At 46.0% G+C, this 18,814-nt stretch overlaps 1 protein-coding gene and 1 pseudogene across 3 annotated transcripts; both read left to right on the top strand.

The window, feature by feature from the left end:
• The first annotated feature begins 1,015 nt into the window (after nt 1-1,015).
• Pxmp4 (peroxisomal membrane protein 4) lies at nt 1,016-16,436 on the top strand. 3 transcript variants are annotated; one of them, XM_004867929.4, is made up of 4 exons: nt 1,019-1,213; nt 5,424-5,486; nt 9,868-10,066; nt 15,526-16,436. In XM_004867929.4, the coding sequence occupies exons 1-4, from the start codon at nt 1,101-1,103 to the stop codon at nt 15,787-15,789; spliced, it is 639 nt and encodes a 212-aa protein (XP_004867986.1). In that variant the 5' UTR covers nt 1,019-1,100; the 3' UTR covers nt 15,790-16,436. The 3 variants fall into 3 exon arrangements, with proteins under 3 accessions (XP_004867988.1, XP_004867986.1, XP_004867987.1); XM_004867930.4 differs by lacking the exon at nt 1,019-1,213 and adding an exon at nt 4,933-5,110; XM_004867931.4 differs by lacking the exon at nt 5,424-5,486 and having other exon boundaries at nt 1,016-1,213.
• On the top strand, nt 3,565-4,891 carry LOC106007968 (transcription factor IIIA pseudogene; annotated as a pseudogene).
• Nucleotides 16,437-18,814: the final 2,378 nt, after the last annotated feature.

Below are 18,814 nucleotides of genomic sequence, written 5' to 3'. Positions count from 1 at the left end.
CAACTCCACAAAGTAACATCATAGGGAAATGCCACCCATCAATGCTCTGGAAGATGACAACCCAAAACCTATTATTTCAACAAACATCCATCATGTACCAAGGGCTGAGGTTACATCAGAAAACATGGCAAACAGCTTCCTGTTCCCATGGAACTAAGAGTCTGCTAGGGTCAATGGATCATGGGCATGTAGCAAATAATTTAAAACCAGTGTTCCCAGTATCGAAACAAACAAACAAACAGTGCTCTAATCCCTGAGCTATGGAACCAATTGCATATAGCAAACAGTTTAAACATGTCTTAAATTATGAAGAAAAAAACAAGGTGATGAGTCAGCAACTCTTTCTTTTCCTGTACTAGATGTCGAACCTAGGGGCGCTCTACCATAGAGCGACATGCCCAGTTCTTTAAAAACAAAAAACAAAAAACAAAAAACCAACAGCAACAACAACAAAATTTGAGACAGGGTCTCGCTAATTTGCCCTGGCAGGACTCAGAACTTGTGATTCTCTAGACTCAGTCTTCCTCAATGCTGAGATTACAGATATGTCCCACCATGCCTACCTAGAAGTTTAGATTTTAAGAATAAGTGTAAGATATTGATTGCCATGTGATTTATGCTTTAAGAAGATGATCGTCATGCTGGCTACCTTCTCCGAACTGTCACCGGTAAAGATGAGGCGGAGTACTTCCCAGTGTCACCACATAAAACTTAATTATCCCAACTCTGAGGGTGGCTCCTGTTCAAAACCTTCTTCAAAGCCCACAGGCTACACGCCTCCTTCCTAGTCCACCTGCGAACCGAACACGCCACTAAGGAAAATCCTTTTTGATTGGACAGGTCCGGGATGCCGAATCACTGTGATAGCTTACAGGCTCTCCTTTCTCTTCCAATCAGACAGCTATTCCGAAGAGTAAAAGCGTCCCATACATGGTATGAACAAATCCGTTCTGTGATTGGCTCTTCCTGTATGAGTGACGACAGATCCAGCCTATGGGCTCAACCCCGAGGCTGTACTACCTTGGGGCAGAGTGCCTCCGGAACTGGTGCTGTCAGTGAGTGTCCAGCTGGGTCCCTCTAGACCGCGCGTCTCCCGCGCTATGGCCGCCTCTTCGCAGCTGAAGGCTCTACTCCAGGCGGTTAACACACTGCTGCGCAAGCGCCGCTACCACGCTGCGTTGGCCGTGCTTAAAGGCTTCCGGAACGGGGCCGTGTGAGTGGGGCTGTCGGGCGGGCAGGGGCTGAGGAATCGGCTTGGTTGGGGTCGGAGGCAAAAGTTCGAGGTCCGGCTCCGCCCCTCCCCCGGTGCCCTTGAGCAGTCCTCGTGTGTCTCTAGGTCTCGGTAGCCACCGTCTATACAATAGGAGTTGGATTTTGGCTTCTGAGCTCGTTGCCAGCGCTGAGTCAAGGCTCCCACCGCGCTGTTTCTGGGTTCACCTGCTTTACAACCTGGCGCTACTGGTTTAACCCTCTTTCTGCAGCACCTGCACCCCCTTATTTGGGTCAGGTCACCCTGCCTCACTGTGTGCTCTTTGGACTGCCTGGCCTCCCTAGCCCCGTCTGCACAATAGAGAACTGAATTCTGTCCTTTAGCAGGCAGGCAGACACCCCCACCCCCAGTAAGCTGCCCATGGGCTCACATCCTTATACTATGAGTGCAGGGCTAAATCCTCATTTGGTACTGGGGATTCCTGGGATGTGACAGTGGATGTGAAAAAAAAAAAAGCTGCAAGTATTTGCTAGGCATGTTGATCTCACATCATTCTGGCATGAAGAGCTCCTGGGGTCATTTCACATGGCTGAGCTTGGTCTCCTTTAAACCGCCTGTATAACAGCCACCATCTATACAAGCCCTACTGTGCAAAACTGGCAACAAAGCAGAAATAAACCAGAGAAGGTCTGTGTGTCCCTGGAGTTCGCATCCTGGTGGCAATGCAGCATGGTAGTGAGCATGTGGCCTGTCAAGATTTGAATCCTGGTGTCACTTACCTATATGATCTTTTTTTGTTTTGGTTTGGTTTGGTTTTCTGGTACCCAGGATCTAACTCAGGACCTTGCACTTGTCAGGCAGGTGCTGACACCACTGAGCTAAATCCCCAGCCCAACCTATGACCTTGAGCAAGTCATTTATCCTCTCCAAGCCCCTGTTTCTATAAAGAAAGTATATCATACTGTCAGAGGACTGAGTCAGTATGTGTGACATGCTTAGCATAGCACTAGGTATATATAGAAACTGTTGTCTTTTACTCTTGTTATATTCACATGATGTCCATGTCCACTTCCTCACCTTTCACCGTCCTCTGCTTAAGTTTCATCTGCTTATTGAGGCCGTCTGTGAATTCCCATCATCACAGGACACAATAGTTCACTTGTGTATCTTGGTGTTTTGTTTTTGCAGTACTGAGGACTGTACCTAAGTCCTCATACATGGTAGGCAAGCACTCTACCACTGAGCTGCATCCCTGGCCCTTAATTTTATTTATTTATTTATTTATTTATTTATTTATTTATTTATTTTTGAGACAGGGTCTTGCCATGCAGCCCAGGCTGGCCTCGAACTCATGGTGATCCCCCTGCCTCAGCCTCCCAAGCAGCTGGGATGATGGGCATGTGCCACCATCCCTGGCTGTATCTTGCTGTTATAGTCCATTTCTTTCACTAGAAAGTGAGCTTCATGAGGATAAACACCCCCCCGCCCCATGGTGCTGAGGATCGAAACCAGGACCTCAAGTACACTAGGCAAGTGCTCTACAATAGAGCTATATCTCCAGTCCAAAGACAGAAATTTTTACCTACTTTGTCCCATGGTATACCCCTAGCACCTCCTACATATCAATAGGATCTCAGGTATTTATTGAAAAAAATGTATGAATGAATGTGTGCAAAGTATGAATGTGTGCAAAGTAGGAATTGGCATGACCATGGCTTAAAGATATATACCCATTGTACATGTCAGTTGAAGCCAGGATTCAAACCTACAAAGCCCAACCCCAGAGCCAGCCAGGATCGTGGTTTCCATGGGAACTCAGGCCCAGGTAGAAGCTTGTTCCCAATGGACTTGACCAGATGATAACAGCAACTATTTGGTGTGGCCAGGGTAGGGTGGACCCTGAGGTGGACCTTTGCCAAGGACAAAGTGTGAACAGAAGTCTCACAGCCCAGGCCCATCAGGTATTGCCCAACATTGGCTTTGTGTACCTTTCCTCACTCCAGCTCTCCCTGTCCTATCAGAGAACCTTCCCAGCCAGGATCAACATTTTAAGTCAGGCCCTTGGGCTGTAATCTCATCCGTGTGTGTGTGTGTGTGTGTGTGTGTGTGTCTACTGGAGGATTGAGCCCAAAGCCTATGCACTAAGCTACATCCTCAGCCCTTTTTTTTTTTTTTTTTTTGGTACCAGGGATCAAACTCCGGACCTTGTGCTTGTGAGGCAGGTGGCAGAACCACTGAGCTAAATCCCTAGCCCTCCCCCTTTTTTTTTTTGGTACCGGAGATCGAACTCGGGACCTTGCGCTTGCGAGGCAGGCCCCAGAACCACTGAGCTAAATTCCCGGCCCTATTTTTAAAAGATATATCTGGGAGAGCATGCGAGGCACCCTCGTAGGGAAGGGGGAGGGGCCACCGCTAGCGAGATCGAATTCCCGGAAGTGCTCAGCTTCACGTGTAGAGTGCTTGGGAGCAATTGCTCGCGCACGCCGGGTCGTGGCTTGTGTTTCAGCACGTGGCTGCGCTCCTGGCCCGCGGGCGCCCTGGAGCCACCGGGCTGGGTGGAAGAGGCGGTGTCCTCCCTTACTATCCCAGAAGCGTTGTTGCGGCGGGCCAGAGTCCAGCCCCGCCCCGCCGCTCCCATCACTCCCTAGAAGGTTCATCTGCTCCTTCGTTGACTGCGGCGCCAGTTATGCCAAGGCCTGGAAGCTCGGACGCGCACCTGTGCAAGCACACAGGGGAGAGGCCATTTGCTTGTGACTATGAAGGCTGTGGCAAGGCCTTTGTCAGAGACTGCCATCTGAGTTGCCACATCCTGATTCATACTGGAGAAAAGCCATTTGTTTGTATAGCTAATGGCTGTGATCAAAAATTCAATACCAAATCAAACCTGAAGAAACATTTTGAACGCAAACATGAAAATCTGCAAAAACAATATGTAGTTGCAAGAAAGCCTTTAAGAAACACCCGCAGCTGAAAATCCACCAGTGCCAGCATACCGGGGAGCCACCCACCGTTCAGGTGTAGCCTGGAAGGATGTGGGAAGCACTTTGCCTCACCCAGCAGCCTGAAGAGACATGGGAAGGTCCACAAGGGCTATATATGTCAAAAGGGATGTTCTTTTGTGGCCAAAACAGGGACAGAACTTCTGAAACACATGAGAGAAACCCATAGAGGTTTATAGAGGAAATAATGTGTGAAGTATGCCAGAAAACATTTAAGCACAAAGATTACCTTAAGAAGCACATGAAAACTCATGCTTCAGAAAGGGCTGTGTGTCAATGTCCAAGAGAAGGCTGTGGTTGAACCTACACAACTGTGTTCAATCTCCAGAGCCATATTCTCTCTTTCCATGAGGAACAGCACCCATTTGTATGTGAACATGCTGGCTGTGGCAAAACGTTTGCCACGAAACAAAGTCTCACTAGGCATGCCATTGTGCATGATCCTGACAAGAAGAAAATAAAGCTCAAAGTAAAACCATCCTGTGGAAATCGGAGTTTGGCCTCTCGCCTCAGTGGATATATCCCTCCCCAAAAGAAACAAGAGCAGGACTCAACTTTGCCTACAGATGGGGAGTTGGAGAGCTGCGAGGAAGATGGTTGCTTTCCACAGTTGCAGTACTCGGCCTCTGCTAGGCGACACCTGGCCTTGGAGAAGGACTACAGACCAGTGAGCTTAGTATAGTTCAGAAGCCTATTTTTCTTTATTAAAATCATGAATGCACCAAAAAAAAAAAAAGAAGAAGAAGAAAAAAAGATATATCTGGGGCTGAGCTCAGTGATAGAGTGCTTGCCAAGCATGCTTGAGGCCCTGGCTTCCATCCCCAGTGGCACAGATAACTAGATGGATGAGCCTGCCTGCAGTGGGAGTTTCAGGATGGAGCCAGGGGAGCAGCTCCACGAGGTCAGTTGAGTGGGCTGTGGAGACCTTTTACGTACATTGTCTACTTCCATCAAAAGTGTAATCAGCCTTCTGAGGCTTAGTGTCCCATTTTATGGTTAGAAAAACCGAGGCTCAGAAAAGCCACAAGCCTGAGGCTACACTACCACAAAGTACTAGAATTTGAATCCAGATCTAATGGGAAATCCAGAATTGTTTCTCCTCCCAAAGTAGTGTTAGAATTTAGGGTGGGGAGAGGGGACAAGTGGTCCAAGGGAGGGCCCAGCAAGAAACAGATGCAGTGATGCCCTAATAACTGTTTTCTTTGTTTCTACAGCTATGGAGCCAAAATCCGGGCCCCTCATGCTCTGGTCATGACCTTTCTCTTCAGGAGTGGCAGGTACCCACCCGCTCTGGACACCCCTCAAACCAGGAGAGAACATGGTCAACCCTCAGTGCTAGGACAGTTGAAGTAGCCTCCCTGCTGGATCTAGCCTGCCCCCTCCACACCTCCTACAGTCCAGCTCTGACCCTGTGTCCCTGCACAGAGATGCCCCCGGCTCCCTGCCATCCTCCAGAGAATCCTGCCTTCCAGACAAGGCCTTCTGCTGCCAGGCGCGTTGTCTCCCACAGTGTTGACACTGGGTTAGGGTCAGGGTTCTGGCACACAGAAATCACTACCATTCCATGCCCATGCCATGTGCAGTGCCACTCCACATATTTGCTCGTGCCATACCCCTTTCAGGGATGCCCTTTCCTCTGCCACCCGCCTTTACTTTCTGGCAGCCCACAGCAGTTCTCTCTGGCTCACATCCTTGGGGAAGCTATCTCTGCACTCTGCCTTGCTCGTGTGTCTTGGCCTTCCTGTGTCTCCAGTAATTTCCCTCACATCCCTTCTCAGGGGCACACAGTTTGTGTGCACACAGACTACCTGGTCCCTAACAGGGTCAAACACAGGCAGCCTACTGCCAAGTTTAACTTGCTAGATTTTCTTTTTGTATTTTTGTTTTATTTCTTTTTGTTTGTTTTGGAGGGTCCCCCTTGAACTTTTTTTTCTTTTTTGTTGTACTGGGGATGGAACCTAGGGTCTTTGGGCTGAACTACATCTCCAGCTCTTTCTTTTTTTTTTTGGTACTGGGATTGAACTTGGGACCTTGCGCTCGCAAAACAGGGAGCGGAACCACTCCAGCTCTTTTTTAATTTTGAGATAGGATTTGATAATTTTCCCAGGGTAGGCTTGAATTTGCAATCCTTGCCCTCAGCTTCCCAGAGTGCTAGAACTATGTGCTTGTACCACCACACCCAGCTTGAACCATTTTTTACTTTTTAAAAATTATTTATTTATTTATTTATTTTTGGTGCTGGGGATCGAACTCAGGACCTTGTGCTTTCGAGGCAGGCACTGGAACCACTGAGCTAAATCTCTGGCCCTTGAACCATTTTTTTAAAAAAAACTGGAACTTTTTCAGCCAGTCAGCAAATATTTTTTGAATATCCACTATGTACCGGGTGATGGCTCATGCATGTAGTCCTAGTACTCTGGGTGGCTGAGGCAGGAGGATCACAAGTTTGACCCCAGCCTAGGCAGCTTAGCAAGATCCTGTCTCAAACAACAAAGACCTAGCTATGTAGCTCAATGAGAAAGCCCTAGGTTCATTCCCCATTACTAAAAATTTTTTAAAAAGAAAGAAAGTAGGACTGGGGATTTAGCTCAGTGGCACTGTGCCTGCCTTGCAAGCGCAAGGTCCTGAGTTTGATCCCCAGCACCCCCCCCCCCAAAAAAGGAAGAAAGTAAATGGATTCCTGCCCTCCTAGAACTTACCTTCTATCAAGGACTAGCAGCAAACAAACATAATAAAGAAAGTAGGCAGAATGTTTATTAGCTTTCCAAAACAATGACAGAATACCTGAGAAAATCAATTGAAAAGAGTAAGATGTTAGTTCACAATTTCCAAGTTTTAGCCCATGGTTGGTCCCACTGCTGTGGACTTGTGGCAAACAGATCATGGCAGAAGGGCAGAAGAACAAAGCTGCTCACCCCATGGCATCCGGGAGAGCCCTGGGGCTGCAGCTCAGTGGTGGGGCACTTGCCTAGCACACATGAGGCCCTGGGTTCCATCTTCAGCACCACAGGAAAAAGAGAAAGAAAGGAAGGGGCCAGGGTCCCAATATATCCTTCAAGACCTGTCCCCAGTGACCGGTTTTCTGAAATAGGCTCACCTTGCAAAGTCTCCAGCACCTCCATCGCATCACTTGGGAACCAAGTCTTCTGCACACAAGCTTTGGGGAACATTCCAGACCAGTGTGTCAAAAGGTGATACAGGCTATGAGAAAGAAGAATTGGGCCGGAGGAAGAGGAAGAGGGATCAAGGTGCTGGCGAGGGAGGCAGGTTGAAGAATTAAATCCAGAAAGCAGGGGCCGGGATTTAGCTCAGTGGTTCCAGCGCCTGCCTCGAAAGCGCAAGGTCCCGAGTTCGATCTCCGGTACCAAAAATAAAAAAAGTAAAAAAAAAAAAATTCAGAAGGCCTCCATGAGAAAGCCATGGTAAAATCAAGACTTGAAGCTGGGTGGGGTGGCACACACCTGTAATCCCAGCACTTGGGACACAGGCAGGAGGATTGCCACAAGTTCGAGGCCAGCCTGAACTAATAGTGAGACCCTGTCTCAAAAAAAAAAAAATCAAGACTTGAAGGAGCTGTCAGATGGTTATCAGGGGAAGGAGTGTTCCAGGCTGCTGGCATAGCCAGTGCAAAGGCCCTGAAGTGGGACCATGCCTGGTGAGTTTGAGAAGGCTGGAGCCCAGTGGTTGAAGCAGCAAGAAGACAGAGAGGAGAGTCACAGCAGTAACCTGGTCAGGCTTGTCCAGCTTTAGGTCAGAGAAAGGAATTTGGCTTTTTAAGTGAAACAGGAAATCATTATAAGATTTTTCACTGTGCATGGTGGTGCATACCTGCAATCCCAGCACATGGGAGGCTGAGGGAAGAAGATCCTCACAAGTTCGAGGCCAGCCTGGACTGCATAGTGAGACCCTTTCTCAAAAAAAAAAAAAAAAAAAAGATTTTGCACAGCAACATCCCATTATTTGGCTTTATTTTATTGTTTTTTTGTTTTGAGATGGGGTCTGGCTATGTTGCCCAGGCTTATCTCAAACTCCTGGGCTTGTGTGATTCTCCTACCTCAACCTCTGAATAGCTAAGACTATAGGTACTCACCACAGTGCCTGGCTTATTTGACTTATGTTAAGAATGTGCTGGGCCGGGGATTTCCCTCAGTGGTTCCGCTGCCTGCCTTGCAAGCATGAGGATCCAAGTTCAAGCCCCGGTACCAAAAAAAAAAAAGGAATAGAAGAATGTGCTGCCAGGTTTAGAACAGGTTGGTGGGGACACAAGGGCAGCAGAAGGGCAGAAGTGGGTGTGCAGTAGGAGTCTGTGGCAGTGATCCATGTGAGCAACCAGGTGACCCAGACCTGGGTGGTGGCCAGGGGCAGCCTTTAGAAACATCTGGAGGGCAGGGCCTTTGCCAGCACATATGCACTGGGAGGTCTCATGGAAATCCAGCTTCTTGCCTTAGAACTGGAGACATGGGGCAGAACCGGCTGCTCCTGGCTGTCCCCCCTCAGCATTTCCAAGGGCCTGGCCAGCCCACCCACCCATTCATGTCCTGTCCTTCACCTTGAGAGCAGCCCATGCTCTGCTCCCTGATTTCTCTTTGCTGCCCCCTAGTGATTCTTAAAAGATAAATCAAGCTGGGCCAGTGGCACACCTGTGATCCCACCACTGTGGGAGCCTGAGGCAGGAGGATCACAAGTTCAAGCCTAGCCTGGGTAACTTACAATTTAGCAAGACCCTGTCTCAAAAAATAAAAAGAGTTGGAGATGTGGATTTAGCTCAGGGCAAAAGCCCTGGGTTCGACCCTCTACTAAAAAAAATGACCTACTTAACCAGTCACTTCTCAGGATGAAGACAAAACTCAACATGACTCCACCCCTCCTGATCCCCAGCATCTTTCTCCTCACACATTTTCTGCTCATAGCCACAGCGGCCCCTCTTTCTGTACTCCCCACTCTGTCCTTCGCGTGTCCCAAGTCCTCTGTGGGATGCAACAATCCTCTCTGGACCTCCTTGATTCCTCTTTATCCTTCAGATCCCAGGACCAACTCTCTCTCTCTTTTTTTTTTTTTTTTTTTGTACCTGGGATCAAACTCAGGACCTTGCACTCAAGGCAGGTGGCGGCACCACTGAGCTAAATCCCCGGCCCAGGACCAACTCTTGTCAGAATTTGACCCTTGTTTTTCTGATTATGTTATATTTCTCTCCTAGGCACCACGAGAGCAGCAAGCAGATTTTTTTTTTAATTGTATCCCCAGACCCGCCACACAGGGACATTCATTCATTTCTTCACGTATTCACTCAAAAAAAGGTTCATTGAACACCTGCTATGTGCCAGGCCCTGTTCTGGGCCCTAAGGATGAACAAGCTGGCTCTAGACACTATTCTCCAGGAGCTTCTACTGGGGTGGGGCAGAGGAAGGGGATGAGAAGAGCTGTGAAGGAAAAGCAAAGCAGGCCAAGGGCCAGAGTGGTGGGCATTGTGTCATGTGTGGTGTCAAAGTGCCTTTCTGAGAAAGTAGCATGGAGTCCAGGCTGGTGAGGGAGCAGCCCTGGGACTGTGGTGGGTAGAGGCCCTTGAGCTCCTTACCTAGTTCAGTTTGTGCCTAGCCCAGGGGTGAATGCCCTGGCAGCAGCCAGCCCCACTCATGGGGCTTCCCTGTGTCTGTGCAGCCTCCGGGAGAAGCTGTGGGCTATTCTGCAGGCCACCTACACCCACTCCTGGAACCTGGCCCGCTTTGTGTTCACCTACAAGGGGCTCTGTGCCCTGCAAGCCCACATGCAAGGGCAGACGCACCAGGCACACTCTTTCCTGGCAGCCTGCCTTGGTGGCATGCTGGTGTTTGGAGAGAAGAACAACATCAACAGTCAGGTAAAGACCCTCCCCTGAAACAGATGGGTGCTGGGGTGGGAGGAAAGGAAATGAAGTCTTGGTTGTCTTCCCTGTCTGAGGTCTGTGATTCACCAGTCTTTGACGTTCGGACAGTCACTCCTTACCCTTAGTTTCCCCATCCATAACCAGGTGGTTAATTGGAATTCTGTGACTCCCCAAATCAACTGTGTGTTCCTCCCTAGAGGAGAGTTTAAAAAAAAAAAATCCAAGGGGCCAGGGATTTAGCTCAGTGGTTCCGGTGCCTGCCTTGCAATCAATGAGTTCAATCCCTGGCACCAAAAAAAAAAAAAAAAAAAAAATCCAATCTGCAGTGAAATGAGGGAAAAAGTGACCCAGGAAAGATGTCATGAAACAGAACTATTATTAAAACATGATCGGGCTGGGGATTTAGCTTGTTTGTTTGTTTTTTGTTTTGAAACTGGGGATCAAACTCTCGGGACCTTGTGCTTGCGAGGCAGGCAGCGGCACCACTGAGCTAAATCCCTGGCCCTGTTTCTTTGTTTTTTGAGACAGAGTCTCACTTTGTAGTTTAGGCTGGCCTTGAATTCACTATGTAGCCCAGGCTGGCCTGGAACTCACGTCAATCCTCCTTCCTCAGCCTCCCAAGTACTGGGATTACAGGCATGCGCCACCACACCCAGCAAAATTCGTTTTTTTGTAAAATGATGATGAATGATGAGACTCATAGCTAGTTGTTTTCTGGTGTTTTGCTTTGTTCTGTGGTACTGAGGTTTGAAGCTAGAGTCTTCTCACTGAGCTAAAGCCCAGACCATTTTTATTTTTGAATTTGAGACAGAGTCTTGCTAGATTACTCAGGATAGGCTAGAACTTGTGATCCTCCTGCCTCAGCCTTCCAGAGTACTGAGATTATATGTGTGAGCCACCACACCTGGCTCTTTTTCTGTTTTTGGTTAAGACTTAAAGTCTCACTGTCGTCCAGCCTAGCCTCAAACTTTTGGGGTCAAGTTGTCACCTTGTCTCAGCCTCCCAAATAGCTGAGACTATAGGCATATACCACCCCACCCAGATATTATTTATTATTCTTAATGCCTTTTGGCAAAGTGAAAAATGGACAGCCTTTCTAATTTCCTCCCTCAAATTTCTTCCACTTTTCTTTTTTTTTCTTTTTTTTTTTTTTTTTTTGGTGTTTTGAGACAAGGTCTCACTATGTGGACGACTATGCCCAGCCCCTTAAATTTCTGGAAAAAAAATTTTTTTTTGTACTGGGGATCAAACTCAAGCCCTTGAATTTGTGAGGCAGGCATGGTGCCACTGAGCTAAATCCCCAGCTGAAATATTTTTAAATTATAAAAATAGTTTTTACTCCCATATATTAAATGTAGGCTAACTGGGCATAGTAGCATATGCCTGTTATCCGAGCTATTTGGGAGGCTGAGGCAGGACAAATCACAAGCTGAAGTCCAAGCTGGGCAATGTAGTGAGACCCAAGTTAAAAAAATTAAATTAAAACTGGGGACAAAAAAAAAAATTAAAACTGGGGATGTAGGGGCCGGGGATTTAGCTTGGTGCTTCTGCCACCTGCTTTGCAAGTGCAAGGACCCGAGTTCAATCCCCTGTACCAAAAAGAAAAAAACTGGGGATGTAGCTCAGTGGTACAGTCATTGCCTGGCACACACAAGGTCCTGGTTCAATCCTCAGTACTTAAAAGGCAGGGGGGCTACATGAAAACAATTTATCATTGGGGTGGGTAGGATATGTATAGAACTGAATGCATGTATTAGACAAGAAAGATCTGAAATCAGTAGTCTACCCTGTAGTCTCAGCTATTGGGAGGCTGAGGTGGGAGGATCACTTGGGCAACATAGTGAGGCTCTATCTCAAAACAACAACAAAACCTAAGTGGCTACCTTAGAAAACTAGAAAAAGAAGAGCAGACTAAATTCAAAATAAGTAAAAGAAAAGAAATAATAAAACTTTGCCATGAGGATCACAAGTTTGAGTCCTGCTTGGGCAACTTAGCAAGACTCTGTCTCAAAATAAAAATAAAAAGATCTGGGGATGTAGCTCTGTGCACAGCCCCTGTATTCAATCCCTAAGGTCAAAAAATAAATTTTAAGCAGAAATCAATGAAATTAAAAACAAAATAAATAGAGAAAGTCAGCACAGGCATGGTGGTGCACGGCTGTAATCCCAACACTCAGGAGGCTGAAGCAGGAGGATTACCTTAAATTCCAGGCCAGCCTGGGCTACATAGTAAGTTCAAGGCCAGCCTGAACTACATAGTGAGACCCTGTCTCAAAAAACAAAAAAGTAAAAAAAAAAAGTCAACTAAGCCAAAACTTGTTCTTTGAAAAGATGAATAAAATAAATACACCTCTAGCAAGACTCACTAAGAAAAAAAGAGACACAAATTTCCAGTATCAGAAATGACAGAGCAGACATTGTGGATATGAAAAAAACAATAAAGGAATACTATAAATAATTCTATGTTCACAAATTTGATAACCCACTGGAATGGACAATTATGAAAGATACAATCTGCCAAAATCACATAGAAGAAACAGTCTGAATAGAAGTATATCTATTAAAAATGCAGAGGAGGTCCTGGGATTTAGCTCAGTGGCACCACACCTCCCTGGCAAGTGTGAGGTCCTAAGTTTGATTCCTCTTACCAAAAATAAATAAACAAATAGAAATAAAAATGCAGACTAGGTGCCTGGCACACACCAGAGAGATTGAGAGACACTATGATAAAAATCAGAAAATAAATTGAAAAAAATGTTCCCATCCCTGTCTAACCCAAGCCACTGTCAGAGCCATTGCTATTAACTGTTTTGGTGTGGCCTTTCAGAAATTGTCGGCGCCTGTGCCCATGGACCTATGGGTGTTTCCGGCTATGGCACTGCACTACACTTTTCCCTGTAAGGATATATCTTGATTACACATTTTAACATCATCAGAGCAGCCACTGTGTACATGGACCAGCCTTGATTCCCTCATCCCTTCTGGATGGACATTAGAGGGTTTTTAGACTTTCGCCATCACACACATACTGCAGTCTACGTCTTGTTTAGACATTTTCTTGAACATAAAGTCTATCCATAAGATAAGTTCCTGGACATGGAATTGTGGAGTCTCAGGCTATGAGCATTTTGTATTTTGAAAAATTCTCCCTGTGCTACAGTAGGGGTATATATAGCTCAGTGATAGAACATTTGCCTATCATGTGCAAGGGCCTGGGTTTAATCCCTCACACAGAGACAGCAACAGGCAAGACGGGGACAAAAAGTAAATCAGAAAGTAAGTCTCCCCAGTCTAATTTTTAATTAGAAATTTCACTGGTCTGCAAGATCCCAAATCTAGAAGTTCTGGTCATATCCATCTTTCTCCACTACCACCCTTCCCTGATCCCTAACAACTACTCTGTCCTCTGTTTCTAAAATTTTTTCATTTAAAAATGTTATTTAGGGGCCTGGGGATTTAGCTCAGTGGTTTCGACACCTGCTGTGCAAGTGCAAGGACCGGAGTTCGATCCCCGGTACCAAAAAAAAATAAAAATAATTTTTAAAATTAAAAAATAAAAATGTTATTTAGGGTTGGGGATTTAGCTCAGTGGTTCCAGTGCCTGCCTTGTAAGCGCAAGGTCCCGAGTTTGATCCCCAGTTCCAAAATAAATAAAAATAGTAGGGCCGGGGATTTAGCTCAGTGGTTCCTCCTCCCACCTCACAAGTGCAAGGTCCTGAGTTCAATCCCCGGTACCAAAAAATAAATAAATCAATAAAAATAGTAATAAAATGTTATTTAAGGGCTGGGGATTTAGCTCAGTGGTTCTGCCGCCTGCCTTGCAAGCACAAGGTCCTGAGTTCAATCCAAGTACTAAAAAAAAATGTCATTTAAGGGAATCATATGGTATATAAGCTTTGGGGAGTGGCTATTTTTGCTTGGCATAATGCCCTGGAAACTCATTCAAATTGTTGTATGTGTCAATAGTTTGCTGCTTTGTATTGCTGAGTAGTATTTCATGTTATAGATGTACCATGGTTTCTTTAAAAATTCAACCTTTGAAGGACATCTGGGTTGTTTGCAGGCTTAGGGTATTACAAATATAGCTGCTTAGATTGCTGTGGGGTTTTCTTTCTGTTTTTTGTACTAGGGATTGAACCCAGGGCCTTCACACCAAGCTATATCCTGAGCCCTTCTTATTTTCTTATTTTGTGTCAGAGTTGCTCTAAGTTGTTAAGTTGCCCGGGCTGGGCTTGAACTTTCAAGTGCTGCGATTATAGGCATGCACCACCACATCTGGCTTTAGAACATTCTTGTATAATTCTTTATGTAAACACAAATTTCCATTTCTCTGGGATAAATGCCCAAAGCAATTGCTGGGTTGTATGTTGCATGCATGTTTAGTTTTGAAAGAAACTCCCAAAAGAATAAAAGAAAAGAAAAAACCCTGCCAAACTGTTTGCCAAGTGACTGTACCATTTTATATTCCCATTGGGAATATCTGAGTGATCTAGTTTCTCTACACTAGCTAGCATTTGTTTTTTTTGTTTGTTTGTTTTTGTTTTTATTTTTTTGGTACCAGGGATTGAATTTGGGTCCTTGCATTGCGAAGCAGGCGGCAAAAACCATTGAGCTAAGTCCTTGGCCCTCTATCATTTGTTTTATCACACTTTTTATCTTAGCCATTCTGATAGGTGTATATCATTGTGGTTTTACTTAGCATTCCCTGATGGCTGATGATGTTGGTCACCTTTTAGTGTGCTTATTTTCCATCTGTATTACCACTTTAGTGAAATGTTTATGTCTTTTGCCCATTTTCTAATTAGATTGTTTCTTCTTTTTACTACTGAGGGGTTTTTTTTTTTCCTTGAGACAAGGTCTTGCTGGCCTTGAACTCACTATGTAGCCCAGGCTGGCCTTGAACTCACAGTGATCCTCCTGCCTCAGCCTCTCAAGTGCTGGAATTACAAGCATGCACCACTACATCCAGCCCTACTATTTTTCTTTGTTTTTGGTACTGGGGATGGAACTCAGGACCTTGGGCTTGCAAGGCAGGTGAAGTGCCACTGAGCTAAATCCCCAGCCCCCTACTACTGAGTTTTGAGAGTAATATTCTAGAGGCTGTAGCTTTTCTTCTCATTTTCACATGGGATTTCACAGAGAAAAAAATTTTAATTTCAAAGAGATCCAGTTTATTAATTTTTCCTTTTATGGATCATGTTTTTGGTATCAAATTTTCTTTTAGCTTTGAACCATGTAAATGTATTTCCTTTAAATTTTCTAATTGAAAAGACTGATAAATAAAAGGCAGAAATACTAAAATGTCTGCTACATACCACCTCAAATCATGTTGTACCAGAGCTTTGAAAAACACCCAACCAGTGCACAAGAGAGGCCCCAGGGTGTGGGATCAGGAGAGAGGAAGGTTCCCAGTGGTCATGGCCCCCAGTAATACCCGTCATTCCCTCCTGCAGATCAGCATGTACCTGACATCACGAATCCTGTTCGCCCTGTGTCGCCTGGGTGTGGAGAAGGGCTACATCCCTGAGCCCAGGTGGGACCCATTCCCTTTGCACACTGGGGTGGTTTGGGGAATTGTGCTCTGGCTCTTTGAGTACCACCGGCACACGCTGCAGCCCTCACTGCAGTCCTCCATGACCTACCTCTATGAGGACAGCAACACGTGGCACGACATCACAGACTTCCTCATCTACAACAAGAGCTCCTCTTCCAAGTAGCATGGCCTGCGGTGCCTCTGGGGGCTCCTCCAACCTGACAGGCTCCAGGCAGAGTCCAGCTGTGGCTTGAAGTTTGGATCCACCACAAACCCTCGCAGAGGATCTGCCTTCTCAAAGTCATGGGCTTCACACTCCAACTTGTGTCATCCCAGGGTTCCAGGTGCCGAAGTAAAAGCACTGATTTTCCCAGTGGTACTTTTGAATGGTGCAAAAAGTGGCTGAATCCGCCTGAGTTTTAGGCTCCGTTCCAGCTATACTGCTATCTTGGGTGAAACCAGGGGAGGTCACATCCCGCTCTGGGCCTCAGGGGTTGTGGAGCTCAGAGGAACACCCTTGGAGGAGGGTCTCTTTCTGTTGGGTACATTTGTTCTTCTGCTGTCCATAGGTAACATGGGACTCCTTGCTGGTGGGCTCTGGGTTGCAAATGCTTAAAAAATTAAGTTCCTTGTCTTGTATGTTGTATTGAAGTAGTTCTAGAACCGTACTGTCTGAAAGAAGCACAATCTGAGCCATATATGTAATTAAAATTTTTCTAGGGCTGGGGCTGTGTAGCTCAATGATAGAGCATTTGCCTACCATGTGCTAGACCCTGGGTTCCATTCCCAGCACTGGAAGAAAAAAGTAAAAACAAATGAGATTAATCTTAATTATATGTTTTAACTTAATATTTTGAAAATACTGTCATTTAACATAGAAAATTAATGAGTTACATTCTTTTTTTTAATACTAAGCCTTCAAAATTGGTTGCATAGTTTACACTTCCAGCACACCTTGATTGGGACCAGCCTCATTTCCAGGGTCTAGTAGCCACGTGTGGCTAGTGGGCTACTGTACTGGACAACACAGGTACACTTCTGACCTTGCAGAAGATTCTAGTGGACCATGCAGATCTAGAGCTGAAGGACCTGAGTTTGAGTCCCCACTCCATCACTATGTAACCTTGGAGAAGGTTCTTGACCTTTCAGAGCCTCAGTTTCTCATAAAATGGGGATAATCATGATAATTGGTGTCCACATTGGACTCTTATAGCTATAATTACTGCCACTAGTACTAATTACTCCAGTTGAATGAGTTTCTACTTCTTCCTGGGTGCTTTGCACATACTGTTTTTAACCTGTACATTGACTATACAAGCATGTGTGTTGATCGCCATTTTATTTTTATTCCCAATTTAAAGATGTAGAAACTGAAGGTCAGAGAGGAGAGGTATAATAGCCAAATCAGTTTTTGAACCCAGCTGTGTCTTATTTCAAAGCTCATGTTTTGTTCAGTGCCTTGTTTAAATTTTAAAACCTAACCCATCCTATGCAAATGTTAGCTACTTACAAGATCTGACCTAGAATGGGTGCAGACTCAAATGCCTGTAGTGACAGAAATGGAAATGTTCAGGGTGCTGTACAGTAGGGAGTGACAGGACACAGGGAACTGAAGACCAGTGGGGCAGTCAAGTGTTCTGAAACCACTATGATGGGCCGGAGATTTAGCTCAGTGGTGCTGCTCCTGCCTTGCAAGCGCAAGGTCCTGAGTTCAATCCCTAGTACCAAAAATTTTTTTAAATAAATAAATAAATAAAACCACTATGATGGACAAATCAGCTCTCCAGGAAAATGTGGCCCATAGGCGACCAAGTTGAGATTCAGTGTAGGAGGAATACTTCCATTAATACATGTACCCCAGGGAAGCTGAGGCAGGAGGCTCAAAAGTTCAAGTCCCATCTGTGCAATTTAGCAAGACTGTGTTTCAAAATAAATTTTTTTCTAAAAGGTTGAGGATGCTGGGGATGTAGCTTAAGGAGAAACCATCCCTAGGTTTGATCCCCAGTACCTCCCTCAAACAATTATATATATATACTTACCAGAGGCAACCAGAAGCAGTGGTGCATGCCTGTAATCTCAGCTACTTTGGAGGCTGAGACAGGAGGATCACAAGTCTGAGACTAACTCAAGGAGACCCTGGCTCAAAAATGAATATTGGGTCGGGGATTTAGCTCAGTGGTGCCGCTGCCTGCCTGCAAGAGCAAGGTCCTGAATTCGATCCCAGGTACCAAAAATAAATAAATAAATATCATATATGATATTTACCCCATCTGTTTCTTTTTCTATTTTAGAAGTTAGTAGAAATGTACACAGGAGTTACTGAAGGGCTTTTTTTAGGGTACCGGGGATCAAACTCAGGTCCTTGTGCTTGTGCAACAGGTGGCAAAACCACTGAGCTAAATCCCCGGCCCATGGCTTATTAAAGCACAGATTCTGATTCAGAGGGCCTGAGGTGGAGCCCATGAGGCTTCTCATAGGCTGCTCCCAGATGAGCCCACCCTGAGTACTGAGATGGGGCCAACCATTACTTTCCCATGTGACCAGAGTGTTGGCAGTCAAGGTGGGATTATGTCTGATTTATCAGCAATGCTCTCAGTCACAACAGTTGGAGTAGGTGATTTTGGAAGTCCTTTCACTCACTCTGGAGGTTATAGGGAGGGGGCAGGTTGCCCTTCACCTCTGTAATTTATCACTCTGTGCACACCAGCAACTTCTCAGTGGCTGCCCCCTGTGTCTTTCCGCCCAAGGACTCGGCTTGCCCCTCATGCCTGCTTTGCACCCTGCAGCAGGTCTAAGGTGCTGGGGGATTAACTCGCCCCTTGAAGCAGTCCTCTGCAAGGACCGATCGAAACCACGGATAACTCCAAGGTGCCAGTTCGTGGTCCGCTCAGCAGGACTGAGCTCCCTGCCCATAGTGCAAGTGGCTGATAACATGCCCTCTCCATTCTCCCTACCTCACTCCCCTGCCAGTGCCTCCCGGGACCACTAATCACATAAACCACTTGCATTCAAAGCCTCCTCTTTGAATCTGCTGTTGGGGGAATCCAAACTAAAATCGGTCTCTGCTCCGGCAGGCTGAGAGGCTGTGTCATGGGGTGAAACCGGAGTTAGGGGCTCAAGGCCTGGCCGCTCCCTCTGTTTCCTTGGACAAGTGACTTGCCTGTTTTGCGCCTCTGTTTACTCCTCTGTAAAAGAGGAGTTGTAATAGT

The sequence above is a fragment of the Heterocephalus glaber genome, unplaced genomic scaffold (genome assembly GCF_053883595.1).
Source record: "Heterocephalus glaber isolate CG9 unplaced genomic scaffold, H.glaber_assembly_v1.0 deba00001532, whole genome shotgun sequence".
Lineage (NCBI taxonomy): Eukaryota > Metazoa > Chordata > Mammalia > Rodentia > Bathyergidae > Heterocephalus > Heterocephalus glaber.
The sequence above is the reverse complement of the archived record's forward strand: the minus strand, read 5'-3'. Positions and strand labels throughout refer to the sequence as shown.